This window comes from Dryobates pubescens, chromosome 28 (genome assembly GCF_014839835.1).
Source record: "Dryobates pubescens isolate bDryPub1 chromosome 28, bDryPub1.pri, whole genome shotgun sequence".
Taxonomy (NCBI): domain Eukaryota; kingdom Metazoa; phylum Chordata; class Aves; order Piciformes; family Picidae; genus Dryobates; species Dryobates pubescens.
The window spans coordinates 9,057,548-9,075,210 of record NC_071639.1 but is presented as its reverse complement, the minus strand read 5'-3'; the positions used below and the strand labels follow the sequence as shown (position 1 = coordinate 9,075,210).

The following is a 17,663-nucleotide window of genomic DNA, read 5'->3' as shown; positions in this document are numbered from 1 at the left end:
TTTGATTAGTCATGCTCAGTCATGCTCATAGTACCTTGGGCTTGACATACAGAGCAGCTTTTTCTATGCCCCTCTTGAGGGTGCATATCTACTGCTTTACAAAAGCACATCAGCTCAGCACATAAGAGTCATGGAGTCCCTTCTCCAGTTCAAAACCACAACAATATATGTGAATGAACAAAGTCTGACCAAAACAAGAGATTTTTTCAAACAGACCTGGGTATAGATTGAAAGAAGACCCACACCGGATGTGGAAAGAACTCAGGTATGATGAAAATGAGGAGACAAGGATAGAGCAGGTGTGTATGAAAGATTTAGAATATGGCATGTGCATATACAGGAAGGTTTTGTAGCAAGGGAAGTACCTTAAGGAGAAGATGAGAGCAGCCCTCCCAGGAAGCACACTATTTTGGTGGGTGATGGGCCAGGATGCACACATGCATCAGCAAACAAACCTGCTTTGCCTCTTCTTTCCTCTTACTGCAGGTTTGGGTTCCCAGAGCAAAGCCAAGCATTTCTGCCATCTGGGAAGCATAGCCCAACCCTGTGAAGCAGCACTGGGGCTGCTTATGAGCTGAGAGTAGCTCAGAAGCTTCCCTGCTTTCATCCCTTTGGTACATGTCAGCACTGTCCACATGGAGAGACACTGAATTTGTCATTATTCTGGACTTGTGTTTCCTTTTGGCAGATCTTATGAGGAGCCTAATGGTGCAGGACTCAGAGTGGGAAGGTGAATGAGATAGGTGAGGAAGAGAAGGAGTGAATGTGTGCTCACAGGAGTGCTGTGTCAGTTTCCCAGAGAGGTTTCTGTGGATTACTTCACCATACAGTAGAGGGCATGGCAGTTTAAGACCCATGAAATTTTCCCAATCTGGATGCAAGCAGAAAATATGCTGAGATACACTGGCTGGGTATGCTGGGACCAAAAATCAATACAGACAAAGCCTATTTACTACACAGCCCTGGTCTGCCTTTGAGGCATTATTTTAAACAATGTCTCCCCCAGCTGTGATTCTCCTCTCTTTTTCACACCTGAAACTTCTCTCTTCTCTTTACAGAATCATAAAGTTTGGTTTAACAGAGCTGTCTCCCAATGACTTTACTACAGATATGGCAGACAGGGCCTCTTAAATTAAAGGCAGTGGTATTTCATTCCTGTGGCCTCTGGTTCTAGCTGAGACTTGACTTTCATTTCTGTGACAGAAAATGAGCTGCTTCTAGGTCCTTAGAACACACTTCACAAAAGATGCAGCAGAAAAGCTGGAATTAATTGAATACAAAGTGCTACTGCACCTTCAGCTTGATTACACAAAAAAGCTGTGCAAGTTAAAAGGACATCAGATCAGCTGAATTGTAACTAATAAAGAGCTGTAAAGGAAATGAAATGAGATCACCAGTGTTACTCAGATGAGCTCTAATGCTGTTTTCATCATGTGTTACTGGGTTTAAAGACTGCTTGGTGGCTAATAGAGCAGTTCTACCACTTAGCCATTGGACCAAACTAGTCAGAGCAATTCAGTTTCCCCACCCCATGTGAACATCCTCAATGTCAGTCCTCTAGTTCACTATTCAGAGATGATATATTAGAGAGTCCCTGGTCTCATCTCTCTCCTGGAAGCCGTGACAGTGTTAGTTTCACTGTTCTTGCGGTGGTTTTAAGTTGGCTGTTAGCTTGCAGACCTTAAGCCTGATTTCACATCTGAGATTTTCTAGTTCAGGAGTGTCACTCCATGATATCTGGGGTAACTGGAGATCATTTTTGTAAAGTCTAAACTTTGTAGCCACCTTGCAGAATTTGTAACCCATAAGTAGGTGCTAGGCTACTTTACCACAAGCAAGGACAACCCCTTCTAATGATTCAGCAATCAGTATAGTCCATGTCAGAAATTATCGCTTCTTGTCTCTCCAAGACTTCATGACATCCATTTATTAGGCTTCCCTGAGGAGGTTGTACAAAGTTAGCTGGTGTTGAGCAAGCCTAGAAAACATTCTTAGCACTCAACCTTGCTTTGCCAGCAGTTCTGTTTTGTGCTTGTCCCCAAAAATGTCTGCTTTATATTACAGAGTTTCCTCAGATCTGGGGGAATTTAAAGGCTTGTGAAAATCCTAGCCATGGTGTATGTAGAAATAGCCTTTGGAGGTAGCTCAGGGAACTTTGGGGGTTGAATAGGAAAGATGGAAGGAGTCTTGTAGGCTAACACTTGGAAACAGTGAGGAGGAGAAGGCACCTACAGGTTTAGCCTGCTCTTATCATTGTTTCTACTCTTTTATGCAACATAAAAATGCACTGATACTACTTTTATTTATCAAGTAACTTGGCATTTTGTATCATTGCTATTCTAATCCATTAACATCGTGTTAAAATAGAAATCTGGAGTGTTTAGGTAGCTCCAAGGCTTGATAAGATGTCTGAGTAGCTATATTCTGGGTTTCTTTTCATATCCAAGTGTCAAGAGTGGAAGTGAACATGACAGCTGTGAAATACTCAACGTCAATTTGCAGCATTTTAAAATAAAGCCTGTGTGACTTTGCAAAAGGGAATTTTACTGGGTCTTAAATATAAAAGAACTTGTGTAAGTAGCTGTACTTGTTCCCCTTTTGTTATCAGTGGATGGAGTGTCAGGCTGCTGTAAAAGGGCAGCCCATGTGCATGCAGGTGGCAGTTTTAGACTCCAAGATGGAAACACAGTCAGACTTTTCCCCTAACCAGCACTGAGTGCAAGTTTCTCCTCCAGTTAATCCTGTGGTTCTTCAGAGGAAATTGATTTAAATGAGCCTGAAGGTGTAACAGTAACTGCCCATTGTATAGGATATGCATTGCTAATTAGTGCTGATGGCAATGATCATTACCTGTGGCTACCTCTTGGAAGATTTGCCTTAAAAATAACTTAAAACCCCCCAACAAAACCAAACTATTATTTCCTTTACCTTCTTGATGCAAGCTGAACCTTTCAATGCATAGCAAATGTGGCACTTCTTGTGTTGTAAGACAAATGATGGCTCTGCTTCACCAGCTCTGGGTTACTTCTTGCCAAGATGCTGCGACACACCACAGCCATCCAAAGTAGAAAGGCTTTTTATTCTGTTCCTGTAAAGCTGTGTTGCCAGTGGAGCTACACCCAGGAGCTTGTCACAGCTGAAGCAATCTTCTGAAGATGAAGTTAGTAATAGTGCTGCTGCTAGTCCCACCTCTCATGAAATGCCTATCACTTTTTTCATATAGTAGGGAATTGCAAATTAATTCTCTCTCCATGGGTTTGGAATAGAAACGATGCCTTCACAGTTCAATGAAGTGGAAAGTCTTTCATCAGTAGAAAATCAACCAAGGAATTGGATGGCAAAGGCCTCATACATTACAAAACAGTTGTTTGCAATTAAGGCCAGGAGTAAGATGTGCACGAGTCTGTCATGTTTCTTTTTGTTTATTTAATCAGCCTGAGGCACAACATTAGATGATTTGAAGTGGCATTGTTTCCTTGTCATGTCCTATGATTTGCTGTGTATTATGTGTGCAGTATATGCACTGTATCAAAGGACTGCAATCTGTTCCAAATATAGGTGTTTCATATTTTGCCTGAACTCTGATCAATAATCAGGGCTTTTTCATGGCAGCATTAACCTTCTAAGGTGGTAACCACTGCTGCTGGAAGGAGTCATTTGAAAGGGGTTAGAATCAGCTAGGAATCACAAGGACATCGGCAGAATCATGTTTGTTGTGCCACACAATCTTTCCCTGCAGTCACAGTGGCACAGACTGTAACAGCCCCAGCCGATGTTCCCTTTTCTGTTTCAGGGCATATATTTCAAGGATGTTTTGGGGTCACTGTGCACCATGAGAGAAAACTTTGACATGAAGTTAAATGGAGTCAAAGCTGAACTGTAGCTAAGCCAGATATAAACTAGAAAAAGGCAGATAGCTTGTTCAACATCAGCCAGTTTTAACAGGGATCTCAGAACAGCAGGTAATCTTATTTACCATGTGCTAAGCACAGTGCAGCAGATGGACAATGGTGTTCTAGTCTTTTCTGTGCTTTCCTTGCACTTGTCAGTTCAAGCCCTGGGAAAAAGCCTGGCATCCAGATTGATAACACATGGATGTTCTCTAAGGGCTTGACTGTTTCATTGGTGCACTATTGCAGAAACAATTGGAAACCTTGTCTCTATAAATTTAAATGCACTTAGTGATAGCTGGTAGTTCTGAGGATGGTTTTATTATGTCTGTCTCAAAGTTGTCAGAAGGTAAATCAGGCTTTAAAGAACAGATTAGCCAGAGCTGATCAGCTCAAAGAAACTCATAAATAAAGGAAAAATCAGCTTGCAGGTAGTGATGATGGTTAGCCTGGGCATATCATCATTTCAGTAACAGGGAGGAGCCTTCAGAAACAAAATTAAGTCCTTACAAGGCAATCTGAGACTCACTAGATCTATCTCCAGTTTTTTAGGTAATTTTTTTTCTCCTTTATGAAGTAATTCTTAGATGATGGACTCTAAACAGTGATAATGGAGTAGAAGGCTAACAACACTGTAGCCAAATAGCCAGCTGGTGTCTTTGGAGTTGACAGGTACAATAACAAAGAATGTCTGCGATTACTGTTAAAAATCTCTTTGTAGGCTTTATATGAAGTCCTTTTCTCTCCAAACAAGCTCTTTAAAAAGAAAAATTTGTCACAAATTATTCTGTTTCTGCAGTCTTTTACAAATTTGAGGACCAAGTCTACTCAGGGATCTCCAAAACTGTTAAAGGAGTGTGGCAAGTATATATATTTTTAGGAGACTAACAAAGCATAGCATTTTCAAAGTGAGTTAGGAAGGGAAATAAAACTTCTATTACCATCTTATTGTATCCAGTATCAGATTTTAAAGGTGCTACCCAAACTTCTCTGATTCATTTTATTCAAACTGATAACATGAGAAAGTTTAGAGTGCAGCTCAGGAACACCTTGTCAGTGTGTTGAAGGGGTTTCTGGTTAAGCACACAGAAGAAGATACCTGGTGGGCTACCTCTGAAGACCACTCTCTCCCATTGAGGATATCCAATGGCTGCAAACCATTGGAGCCTGGAGACTTTCTTCATGCTTTCCTTGTTTTTATGTTCTTCCCAAAATATTAGCTATTGGCCACTTCTAGTGACAGATTCTGGTTTGGAAAGACCTTTGCTCTGACCCAGTACAGTTTCAGTGATGTTACTCACCTCTTTAGGACAGACTAGGCTGGCACAGTGAACTGAAGCAGCTCCATGTGGAAAGAGCAGGTAAGCATGAGAGTCAATGTAAAGCAGAGGGAAAGAACACATTGACAGATGTTGGGACCTTGGCAGGCATCGGCTGGGTTGACTTAAACTGCCATGGGATTGTAGATTCCTACAAACCTGGTTTCTGAAGTTATTTTTGCACAGAAAAGAGATGTTATTTTATCCCATTTTAAATGAAATCAGAGATACCACTCCTTACAACATTCAACTCCTCACAATAATAACAGAGGGAGATCTTCACAGGATCATAGAAGGAGATTGGAAGAGGTGTCCAGCTCCTTGCTCAAGCAGGGCCACCCAGAGCCAGTTGCCCAGGACCATGTCCAGATGGGTTTTGAATATCTCCAGTAATGGAGATTCTGCAGCCTCTCTGGGCAGCCTGTGCCAGTGCTTCATGAGCCTTAGAGAAAAATAACTTTTCCTTATGTTCAGACAGTGCCTCCTATGTTTCTCTTTCTGCCCATTGCCTCTTAAAAATCTTGGACTACTCTAATGAAGTGTGTTACTAAAAACATTTTCTCTCTTGTATGCTTAGATGTCATAGCGAAAAAAAGCCCTAACCATAAATCCATAAAAATAGGGCAAACACATTTCCATCATGCTTATTCTGCTTTCCTCAAGCAAAAGAAGCAGCATGGCTTAATGTTAAACAAATTACTGTCTCCAAATGTCAGTCCTTTATCTACCTATACACTGACCTCTGAAAATAGAATTTCCAATTCACCACTGATATTCCTTTATGCTGCAAATTGTTATTCTGTGTAGTTTAAATAGCAGCTGGGACAATCTGATATAAATGCACAGAAATATTAGCAGCTCTAATGCAAGCATTTATCAGAGCTGTAAAGCCTGCAATTTGAGGCACAGAAAATATGAAGGATGCAATGTCTTTAGAGAACTTGAATGCCATAAGTTAACAGCTGCAACTTCATATAGCTGTGCATCACTCTGCAATCATAAACTCCAGCTAAAAGCGCTCTTCCCAGTCTGAACTCTCATGAACAATTTCAATAGAAATGATTCACTCAGGATTTGGGAAGCAAAGCAGAGAGGCTGAAATGAATTATTCACAAATTGCTCCTGAAGAGGTAAATACCATAAGGTCAGAACTTCTCAAACTGGTGATGAATACTGCAGAAAAATCCCTATTAACCTGGGAGTGTACTTTGTGTGGTGTGTTGGATCTATGCATTAAGAACCAGTTTTGAGATTTCCTTTTCACTAGGCAATGTCAAAAAGGCTTGAGGTTGTTCCAGTGAAGGCTCTGTGGAAGTGAATCAGTTTCCTCTTCTTTTAGGCTTCTTAACACTTTGCAATGCCTCTGAACCCTCTTTCCTCCCCTTCTATTCCTGACTATTCCTCTGTGCTTTTTTGAAGCAGATTTGCCTAAGAGGTTGCCTAAATTTATCCATGTGTCTCCAAAATTGCAAATGATAAACTGGAGGTAAGCCAGCTGACTTTAACAGCAGTGTGCGTAGTCGTGCCTGTTAGAGCTCAGTCTCTGTGCTTTTTCTGATCAGTGCAGAAGGATATTCATTTCAAATGTATATTTCATGCTTAGAGGTAGCTTTGGCCTAATTTGTCTCTTTTACTGAAAATACATCACAGCCTTTAGTTGTAGTTTGTAGCCAGGACTGTATGAAACTAGTATCAGCCAAAGCTGTCTGGACTCTCCCTGCTCACCTGAAGACTGCAAAAATGTTAAATGGGATAAAATCTTTCTATTGAACACTATTAGTTGAGTTAAATATCTCAGCCTTTATGTCTGGTCATGGGCAGGTTAGATGGCTCTCACACAGGTCAGCAATGAGTAGCACTGTAGCTGCTGGAGAAAATGTCTCATATGCTCTACCGTGGTGTGTTGGCAAGGCTCCCAAGCAGCATGAAGAAAGGACACATTGCTCACAGGGCTAGCATGTATGATTAAAGATACAGCAAGACAAGCAGCAATCTCTCACAAGAGTTTTAAAAATCACTTATTTAGAAAAGCAATGCTTTCAAATCACTGAGCAAGACAAACAGCCCACAGGGAAAGCTTGATCTTATTATAATCTGAACTACCAGCTACTCTGCTACTGTAGATCAGAATATTCAGATGTTCTGGATACCTTCCAAAATGTGTGCCCCCATTAATCTTTCGCTGTTAGTCTTAAAGTAGTTGTTTTCCTTTCTGCTTTCGTACTTCTCTCTTTGTTTTTTCTTCCTTATTTTAAAAGACATTTTTCAAGTGCTTTTAGTCTTTTGCTTATGAATCTTTAAGAGCCATGCAATGTATAAAGTATGAAAATACTAATTTGCTGAGCTAATTTCTTGTCACTTACTGAATGGAACCATGAGCTGTGTGTTTATACCAGTACTAACAGCCCTGCAGTTGTTTGTTTGGAGACAGTGCATATATTACCAGATAAAAGCAGAGGTATCACAGTGGTTTGCTTCAACTTCTGAAACATTACCAGCTTTTGGTGATGAAATCTTCATATTTTTCTTCTCCTCTTGTTTGCCTGCCTGTCAGTTTGGTTTTGATGGCAGCTCTGCTTTTCTGCTATCCGTGGTCACAGCAAGCTTTCCCAGTCATTCTTTAGCCTCACGGGCTGCTGCAGCTGAATTAATTTTAGCCAAGTGCTGCAAGAGAACAGCAATAATGTTCTTTGAGGTGTGCATTGCACCAGATTCACAGGTGGGTGAGTTTTTTAATAAACTCAGCTTCACCACATCTATCAGTTTTCTCTCCTGTCTGGAGACTCCATTTACACATGCAGCTCTCTCTCACACACGTGCACGTGATCCGTCTGGGCTGAGGGGCCACACAGACGTACAGCAAGCAAAGGTGAAAGGCCATTGCACATATAGGTAATTTTAATCCATTCCATTTTTTTTTTCTTTAAATACCACAATAAATTTAATTTTTCCACAATAAATTAAATAGCCATATTCAGTTTACAAAATATAATTACTTAGTGTGAAACTGGTATTTACAAACATTGTACACTATGTACACGACATTTAGCTTTGTCGACCGACACACAAGCAGAGAAGAAAGAAATCATTTGACCTCCTGTTGACACATGATTGACATGCTACAAGTGACACTATGGTCCATACAATAAAACAATAGTGCAAACTCACCACAAGAACTCTGGAACAAGGTCGTTGGCATGGGATAAGATATTCATCTCAAATAATAAGAAAATAGTATTACCCACTCTCATTGTAAAAATGCAGCACTATGTTTAAAGTGTCAGTATTCCTTTAGCACTATGCATACCAAATACAGCCTCGAAGATGATGCTTTCTCACAGCTTCACAGACTTTTGACATGGGTTTTTATGGTGCTGAGATCAATAAGTGTGTCACAAGCACTTCACTAAGCGAGAGGAACACTGACCCTTTTAACCGTGTCTGATTTCCCTAAATACCTCCTTTCCCCTTTATTATTAGATCTTAAAAGATGCAACTATGCTGACAGTCAATTTAGGTTAGTTACTACTCTGTAGAAAAAAATCTGATCCCACTGCATATTTGGTCACACACTGCATATGCACACGTATGCATGGAAAAAAGAGTTACTTTGTGAGCCGTGTCTATGAAAAGTGCATATTTGAGCAGAGACCTTTGTTGCACGTCTGGGATGCAACGGGAAGGCTTGAATGAAGTTTAGTCTAGGGCCAGTTAAATGTCCTCCCAGTGATCTGGTAAAACTTTTGATTAAAAGGATGAAAGAACTTGCGCAATTTGGTAATGACAGAGGTGTCCACCTCTGGATGGATGCGTCCCTTGCTCCCCGCCAGGCACTTGTTAAAGACAATGTTAAATCGCAAGCAGTAAAACCCTCTGGTGGCGTTGAAGTATAAATTGTACTGACTTATCCTTGGAGGAAGATTTAGGAACCTCTCGACCAGCTGGAGTTCTGGCAGTGGCTCTGTGATGAGCCTGTCTCCATCCACGATATGAAACTGCTCGACTGGGAAGTATTTCAACCACCTCTCCAGATGTTTTGTGTAGATGCTGGTTCTCACCGCCTTATACTTAGTGTTCACTTCGCAGGTATTAGGATCAATGGCCAGCTTCTCAAACTTGTAGTAAGTTTTGTTCTTTCTTTCCTTACCTTCCAGCACCTGAGTGTAATCAGAAATAGCTCTTGTGGTAGGTTCCCTGACAATGATCAATAATTTGATAGATGAGTTCATTTTGTAAATCCTTTCAGGTACTTCCTCGGTGATAAAGTACGCGGGGCTTTTCTCAATGGTTATTTGATGAGGGTATGAAAAGGGCATTTTTTTCCGGTACCACTCGATCCCCTTGGCATAGTTCTCATCGTTATCAAAGAAGTGAATCTCTTGAGAAGCTTTGACCACTGCGGGGTGAAGGTTCAGCATCTCCAGTAGCGCTCGGGTGCCTCCTTTCCTCACCCCGATGATGATGGCCTTGGGCAGCTGCTGAACCAGGTTGTGCAGTCGGATTTGTTCCTTGGTGGCATTGCCTTTGCGGAATTCGTGGAGCAGCCCTCGCTTGAACTGCAGAGCTCGCAGCGGGATCTCCTCCTGGCCGTGGGGGCCGAACCGACCGTCGATAGGGCAGAGGGGCTGCAGTCTGCAAGCAAAATGAGAGGTATTTGTAAAGAGAGGATATGTCTTAAGATGAGTTTCCTGCATGAGGCAACGAAACCTTTCACAAAGTGATGTGATGTGATGTTCCCATCTTTCAACTTTTATTTCATTCTGCCAGGGATGAAATTGCTGGCAAATCATTTGATCGTTTATGCTGTGATTTAGCTGAGTAATTCCTAGCTCCTCCTTTCTGCTTTGTAGGCACTATAATTACTGTTCTTGGGGCTTCTGGAACCTTGCCTCACCTCCCACATTCCTCATTACTTTGTGCAATTTTTAAAGCTTTAGTGAGATTTGTTTTATTTGGTCACTTTGATCTGAAAATCCAGGTTGGTTAGGTTGTCTCTTTCCAAAGCTTTTCCAGTTCTAGCCTGACTTCTTTCCTGTGCCTCCCATTGTGCTGACTTTATTAGCTGCTGATCCAGAATTGTCCTTTCTAGTGAAGCAAAAGGGATGAAACTCAGCTTTATAGGCATCAGCTTCAGCATTTAAAAGATGCCCAGTGTTTTCTCTGTGATTCAGAAACAAAAAGACCAAGGCTATGAATAGGACATGATTGGGAAGGCACAGAAAGAATGGCAAGAAAAGGGTTTTTAAATGCATTTATTGCATTACATAAATTATTTTCTTATCATCACTTATGTATCCTCCTTCTGAACCTCATTTTGTGCCTTGCTGTTTCTTCTTTCCACCTGCATTTTTGCACTCTTCTTTTATAGTCACCTGCAATTATTTCACCTATTTTCCACTCCTCTTCTGCTTCCTTCTTGCATTTGATGTCAGTGAATGCAAGAAATTATTCAGTAAGGAAAATGTTGAAATTTTGCTACTACAGAACCTTGAGTAAGCTCTCACTTCCACTCCCAAACCAGTTCTTTGGCTGTTACACAGGTCAGTATTGCACTGAAGATGAAATTGGTGTGGAGGGCTTCCGGAGTCCTATAGAAAAATGTCATTAATAATTTTGTGGAGCCATGCTTTCCAAAATTAAGGATATGTAAGAACAAAGGTTGCCTAAGCAATTTTAATATGGACTCACTGTGCATATATATTGTGATATGGTTCTTAAATTACATGGCCACATGCTATTATTTTTCAGAGAACCCCTGCCTTAGCCAGTATACCAGATGGGCAATGCTCATTAATAGCTGTTTAGGTATGCAGTATTTATTCTGGTTGCTCAGCATGTGGTCCCTCACTCATTTACTGTATATTATTCAACCCTGCTTTCAGGACAGAATTATTTATTTCTTTATGTCTTTTCCATCCATCACTGCTTGTTGGGGTCTCTAATTTGACACTGATGCTAGGACAATGGATGGCTGGGGCAAAGTAAGAATGATCGTCCCGGCTGACCTGCTAGCTGTTCCTTTGATTATCCACATGCTGAGAGGTATAGCCTGTCCAGGCAGAGCTGAAGAAACAACCCAGATGACATTGCTGGGTTCATAGGAGCTCTAGCTAACTCCTGCAGACTAATTAGAAGGTGTGATGATAAGGGAGGCCCTGTTGTTATTTCTTTTCTCAAGTATCTAGTCTCTTCCTTTGCTCTCTGTCATCACCTGAATAAGAGCTTGACTTGGTCACAAAGACTGAAGCATTGCAACAGTAATGCAAACCTGCCAATGAAAAAACACTCAACGAAGCAAGCAGAAAGCAATATCTTGTCTTGACAGTGGTATCATTTGGTGAGACTGGTGTGGCTGGTAAGACAGTCTTTCAACAACAGCAAGGTGGCAGTTAAAAGCATAAGAAACAGAAGCTGCAGTTGCTGTCTCTGATCTCCTCTTCCCTCTCCTTCTGTGTATTTGTTATTTGTTTTCATGCAAAAAGGATTCCACAGTACCAGTTCCAGACCCATCTCTAATTTTATCTCTTTTGCTCAAAAAGAAAGTTAGCACTGCCTTCAGTGTAACACAACAGCTTGTCAAACAGGGTGGTTTCCTTTAAAAGTAAATAAATACTTAAGACATCCTCTAGCCTAAGGGAAAAGATTGGATGCTGTTAAAAGTCGTTCCTCAACACTTTACATTTCAGGTTTCTTACTCTTTCCCTTTTTTTTCCTCCTCTCTCTAAACAATAAAAAATACCCTTTAAAAGATGTTGGCAGTGGTGGTATTAAGCACTTAGTATTAAGATCTTGGCAGTTGAATACCCAGGTGGAATTATTTACTGTTATATTACAACATGCTCATATGTGGTTTTTTTTCCCATTTTCTTTTTTAGTGTCTTTTCCCCCCATTATAGCAACAATCCTTTGCAAAAGAGAAAGAGTACATGACATTTATTACAGCACTGAAGTTTTTGTCCCCAAACTATTCCTCAAACCACTGCAGCAGAGATCCACAAATACTCTTGACAAAACCCACTGTGGAACAATTCATAGAATCACAGAATTGTCAGGGTTGAAAAGGACCTCAAGGACCATCAAGTTCCAGCCCCCCTGCCATGTGCAGGGACACCTCACCCTAGAACAGGTTGGGAATTCATCTTGGGAAACAGCATTTTTGACAAATTTCAAAGAGCTAAAGTGAGCTTAGGCAATCTTAATGACAGGTAGCAGTGCTCTCTGTCTCCTGATTGAGCATGCTTCCAGAATATCTCACCCAGAATGCAATGGAGGTGTCACAGTGGCAAAAGACTATAAAACTGTTTCCAGCAGGAGTGGTTTGGAGCATGGAAATCGTGTGAAGAGATTCCCCACACTGTAAATGAGGGAGTTGGACAAAGTCAAAGATTGATCCAGATCTCAGAACTGCTGGATGCAGAATCTATCTGAGCTTCCTTATGGGAAGCAGCTTCATGTACCCAGGAGCTGAAGGACAGTGGCCTCCATTGGAGGGAAGTGCTCAATGTATTGGACTTTATCACCCAATCAATCAGATAAAGTAGTGGTAATTGCCCTTCGTGTTTAAGAAGTCTCGAAACCTCCACACCAAAGAGCCTTATCTGAGGCTATTAGATGAGCCATCCTCAGATCTCTTGTTCAAATCAGAGCATCATAAGTTAAGACTAAATTAATCTGCATTTCTTCCTCAACCATTAATTATTCCTAAATCTACTGAAGCTACTGAGTGTCCTTTTACTGACTGATTTGGATTGTGCCCTGGTGCTGAGGTAGAACATCTCCAGTGAATCCATCTGCCTCATCCTGTCTAGTGCTTCTTTCTCTCTGTCTCTCTCTCTCTTTCATGGCAAGACCAAGTAAAGGACTGCTTTTTTGGCAGTGTGGTACTTTTTTATGGTGGGTAATGCAGGAGAGAGAACCTGCCCTTGGCAGTGTTATATATGAAACTGGTGGAATTCACTGCTGCAGGGGGTCAGGGAGTCAAATACTGTGGCGAGATAATTTTATAGCCATCAGTAAATTCGGTAGATGTGCAAGTGTAGATAATAGCATAAGGTTAATTAGATTTAGTGACTCTGAGCATAAAATATACTTTTGCAGGGACCAGTAAGGCTTTCTGCCTCCATTTACAGAATCATATTAGTCTCAGTGCAGTTTTTACCTCTGAAGCATCAGAGATGCTTTGACTACTGCAGAAAAAAGATAACAATTCTGAGGCTTAATTTGCAGTGGGTACAGGGTCTCCCTCTTCCTTTGGAGTGGATTTAAGCAGCTGAAGAGAGCACTCAGTGACCTCAGATGGAGCTCAACATTACCTAGGAATGGACACTAGATAGCTCTGCTTTTCAGTTCACTTTCCACGCACTACATATTCACACAGCATGGTGTCACAATTTTGAACTCCATTAATATTTGCCGTCATTTAAAAGAAGAACACTAATAGACCATTAGCACTGGCAAGCTGTCCACCAGCTTCTGGAAATCCTGGAGTCTTGTTTCATTAATTGTTTCTTTTTCAGTCCTGTCTTTGTGTAGCACCTACCAGAACAAGCCCAGGCCACTTTGAAAGAGCAGTGTCAGCGCAGGCAGCACTACTGTTGCACTGTCAATAACCAGTCAAAACTCAGCCTGGTCCAAAGTGCCAAATACTCTTTGATTTCCTCTGCTGGGTTTGCTGCTGCTCTCCAGGAAATTACTTGCAGAGAACCCCCCACTTATTTAGCACATTCAGCTCCAGCAAATACTGGTTAATTAACATCGTTAAAATTCCCAAACCCTGAAGCAATCTTTCAAGTGAAACAGTGTTCAAAACTTGACAAGCTACTCTGCAGGCTCATACTTAATTTTAACTACCGCTGTAGCACATTAATTGCTTACTCATAAATTTAGAAAAAGATGATATATAAATATATCCTGACTGTTCTGCTGAAACTAGAGGTCAACACACAGATGCACACAGACAGAAACGAGCTACTGCAATGACATTTCTGCTAGATGCTGTTTTGTTTCTTCTCCAAACACAAGCGCCGATACGTTCAGAATACAAATGGACAGACAGAAATACTTTGCCAGGGATGATCTGCAACTTTATTTCCCTGTTCACTTCTTCAAAGGGAAAGCAAGCACAATGGAAAACACTACTAGAAAGGACAGTCTTTCTGTCTTTCTCTACAGGAGTAAACGCTAACATATACAATACAATACTCAGGCAATCTTAACCCGTTTATAATTAATACTTAATGACTTACCTATCCAAGCTCCCAACTCTGGCAACTAGATATAGGAGACTTCCAATAGCAAGGCTGCCTAGCACAAAGAGCTTCTGTCTCAGCAACACCTGCTGTTTGAATAGCATGGCCCTCCATCAATCTTCAGGACTTCTTCAGTCTGCAGAGACAAGAACACATAAAACACTCATCAGAAAGCAGTCCAATCAGTTGTTGCAAGTGATTAAGTCACGCTTGCAAAATCCTTTCCAACTGTAGAGCAAGTGGTTAAAACCTTTTTTTTTGTTTGTTTTCTACTGTTTTTCTGTCCCACATGGCAACACCTGGCAATGTGTCTGGCACCAGATGTTAATTCTGGAGGTGACAGTTCAGCTACACTCACCATTGCCAGGTCTGACAGCCACACTGTGGGTCTTGACTATGTAAAGGCTTGTGTTGTAATAGGATCTTTTGCTAAGTAAATATGTTTAGACTTTAAGCCCTTCAAAATCAGCCTGGGCTAGATTTCAACAGAGATTTAAATGCTCTGCTGCCAAGTGAAGCAGCAACAATCAGGAATTAGGCTTGCAGATCCTCTGGGCACAGTGTGTGGGGACCTGTCTTACTATGCCTCTCTTATTATTAGAGTGTGAGCTGGAGAAAAATCTAAATCATTGTATTTCCTGATCTGTGCCAGCAAGCCCAAGATGATAGGCCTGAGAAACATGTAGCTGGGAAGGACACAAGGATGACTTTTTGACATCAGAACATCTTATCAGCCCTCCCTGTGCTGGGCATCAGCTTGGGCTGTTCTGTGGAGAACATCTTAAGCACTTCATCTGCCTGACTCTAGCCTAGGCTGTCACTTCAAGATACACCAGTATACAGTCTTGGAGCTACCATGAGCCAGGAACAGCCTGCTTGCCTTAGTGCTAGCTTGGTCTAATGGCATGGATGCAAGCCACTCCATATTGTTTTTTTTCCAAGGGTGGGAGAAGAGTCATTTCCAAGCACTATATTTTCCTCCTATAAAGCCTTTATGAGACCATTTGGTCCTTTCTTGAGCTCTGAGTCTGACTGAGTCTCTAATACACTTCTAATGTAACAACAACAACAACAACAGCTCCTCATACACCCAGATCATAGCTCAGGATAACCTATCATACAGGATAATCTATCCTACATGATATATTGCTTTTTACATAGATTAAAGCCTCTCTATAATAAGAATTCTTAGATAAGATCCTTATTGCAACAATAATCACATAAAACACAGAGTAAAAGGGGTTTGCAATGTAAATAGAGAGGCAGAAGAAGTATTATCAACCTTTAAAATATAAATGAGGAGCAGAAGTACACAGAGATTAAGTGATTTGCTCAAGGTCACAGGGAAAACCTGTAGCAGCAGTAGGATTCAGTGTAAAATGTCTGAATTCCTCTCTAGTACCCTAACTACATGATAAACTTTTGCCTCTTTTATTTGTTTGTTTGGGGGTTTTTTGGTATATTTTTTCTTAGCATTGAAAAGGAAGCATAAAAATGACATGTAAATGAGGAATCCTAAACACTGAGGAAGGGAGAAAATCTGTAGTTGAAGCTTAATGGTTAAGAAAACTGCAGTGATGCTGTATGTTGATGTGCTACTGCTATTCACTTTAAAAAATAAATTATTTAATTTAAAAAAAGAGGCAAGAGAAGGACATTGGTGATGATGATGATCACAAATTCTCACGGGTTTCCAGTTCTAAATCCTTAAGTGCTTCTCTCTCTAAAAGAGAGAGAGCACCATTTCAGCATTACAGCAGGTGATTTTGATCTTGATCTTTCACAAAACATATATCTGTATATTATATATATATGTGTGTGTACACACACACACACACAGAGCCCTCTGTACATGAAACTGAAGTGATGTCCCCATGTGCTCCCTTATACAGGCTCTTGGACCACAGTTAAATTCTACCTGCAAGCCTCACTAATGCTGTGGAGGTCATCAGACCATAATGAAATCAATTCATGACAAAGTATTTCCTGAAAGACATTTCACAAGTTCTCATGACCTCAGTATTAATGTTTGCAACAAGATTCAGTGCAAAATACCCAACCCATTTCTATTTGCTCTACTTGCTTGCAAGTTTCTGAGTACAGAAAACTTTTCCATGGGGTGACAAGTATTAAACGCTCACTATGCATCTATAACATTGTTTATTTTCTTGTTTAATTTTTGTCCTCACTTTCAGCATCTAATTTAAAGTCCACAGAAGGACTTTTGTAGCAGGGAGGTTGTGCCATCAGTAATACATTCCTCAGATGTTAGGTTTTTGTCATGATAAAAAATACTGTAGAGAAATAACATCTCAGGCCACATCTTACAATGGATGCACTGAGGTAGCTCTATGTGACACAGATGAGGACTGAAGAAACTTTTCTATTTAAATCATGGGTTTAATGCAACCAGAATGAGATTAAGGTGAACATCCCTAAGGCAGAAATGTTGCTGGAGACTAATGTGGCAACACTGAAATGAAATGGCAAGAAGAAACAAAAAGGAAGAGGTGAAAACTCTGGGACAATATCAGCTGCACAAAGTTTTCTGAGAGGAATGCATGCTTTTAGGTTTAACAAGGAGCCAGAAGGCAAGATAAAATGTAATGCAAAGTGACAAGATTTTAGCAGTTATTGGAGGTAAATAAAGGCGTTTAAAAAGGTTGTGTGTTCAGTCAGGGATGACAACTGAACTGGCATGCAAGCTGCTGACCAGTAGGAAGAGGGCAGGGAAAGCCACAGGCAGAACTTTACCAGTAGATGGATGCTGAATGTGGAACTTTCCACCAAAAAAGATGCCACTGTAGAATTGCACTTCTCCTGTGGGCTTGCATCAGAAACATTCAGGTTGGAAAAGACCCTCAGGATCACCAAGTCCAACCGAGAACCCTACTCTACAATGTTCACCTCAAAACAATATCCCCAAGCACCACATCCAAATGACCTTTAAACACATCCAGAGTCAATGACTCCACCACCTCCCTGGGCAGCAGATTCCAATGCCTGACCACTCTTTCTGTGATTTTTTCCTCCTAGTGTCCTAATGTTATTGGTTTCCTGCTCTTTCTTCTTTAGCATTGCATCCTGTGTGTTCTCCCACCTCCTTCATAGATGTAATGACCATTCCTTTGTTTGTTAGGACCTGTTGCAACCACAGTAGAAGGAACACACCAAGATATTTCATGCATAATAAAACAACACCTTAA

General features: G+C 40.9%; 1 protein-coding gene across 3 annotated transcripts in view; it reads right to left on the bottom strand.

Moving 5' to 3' along the window:
• Positions 1 to 8,116: 8,116 nt before the first annotated feature.
• The window catches only part of HS3ST5 (heparan sulfate-glucosamine 3-sulfotransferase 5), a 189,385-nt gene continuing 179,838 nt past the window's right edge, over positions 8,117 to 17,663 (bottom strand). For all 3 annotated transcript variants that reach the window (XM_054174098.1, XM_054174097.1, XM_054174099.1), the window contains 2 exons: positions 14,455 to 14,593; positions 8,117 to 9,841 (listed from right to left, as the gene is read on the bottom strand). In XM_054174098.1, coding sequence (XP_054030073.1) covers positions 8,911 to 9,841; positions 14,455 to 14,561 — 1,038 coding nt within the window. In that variant the 5' untranslated portion in view covers positions 14,562 to 14,593 and the 3' untranslated portion in view covers positions 8,117 to 8,910. The remainder of the gene's footprint in view (positions 9,842 to 14,454; positions 14,594 to 17,663) is intronic.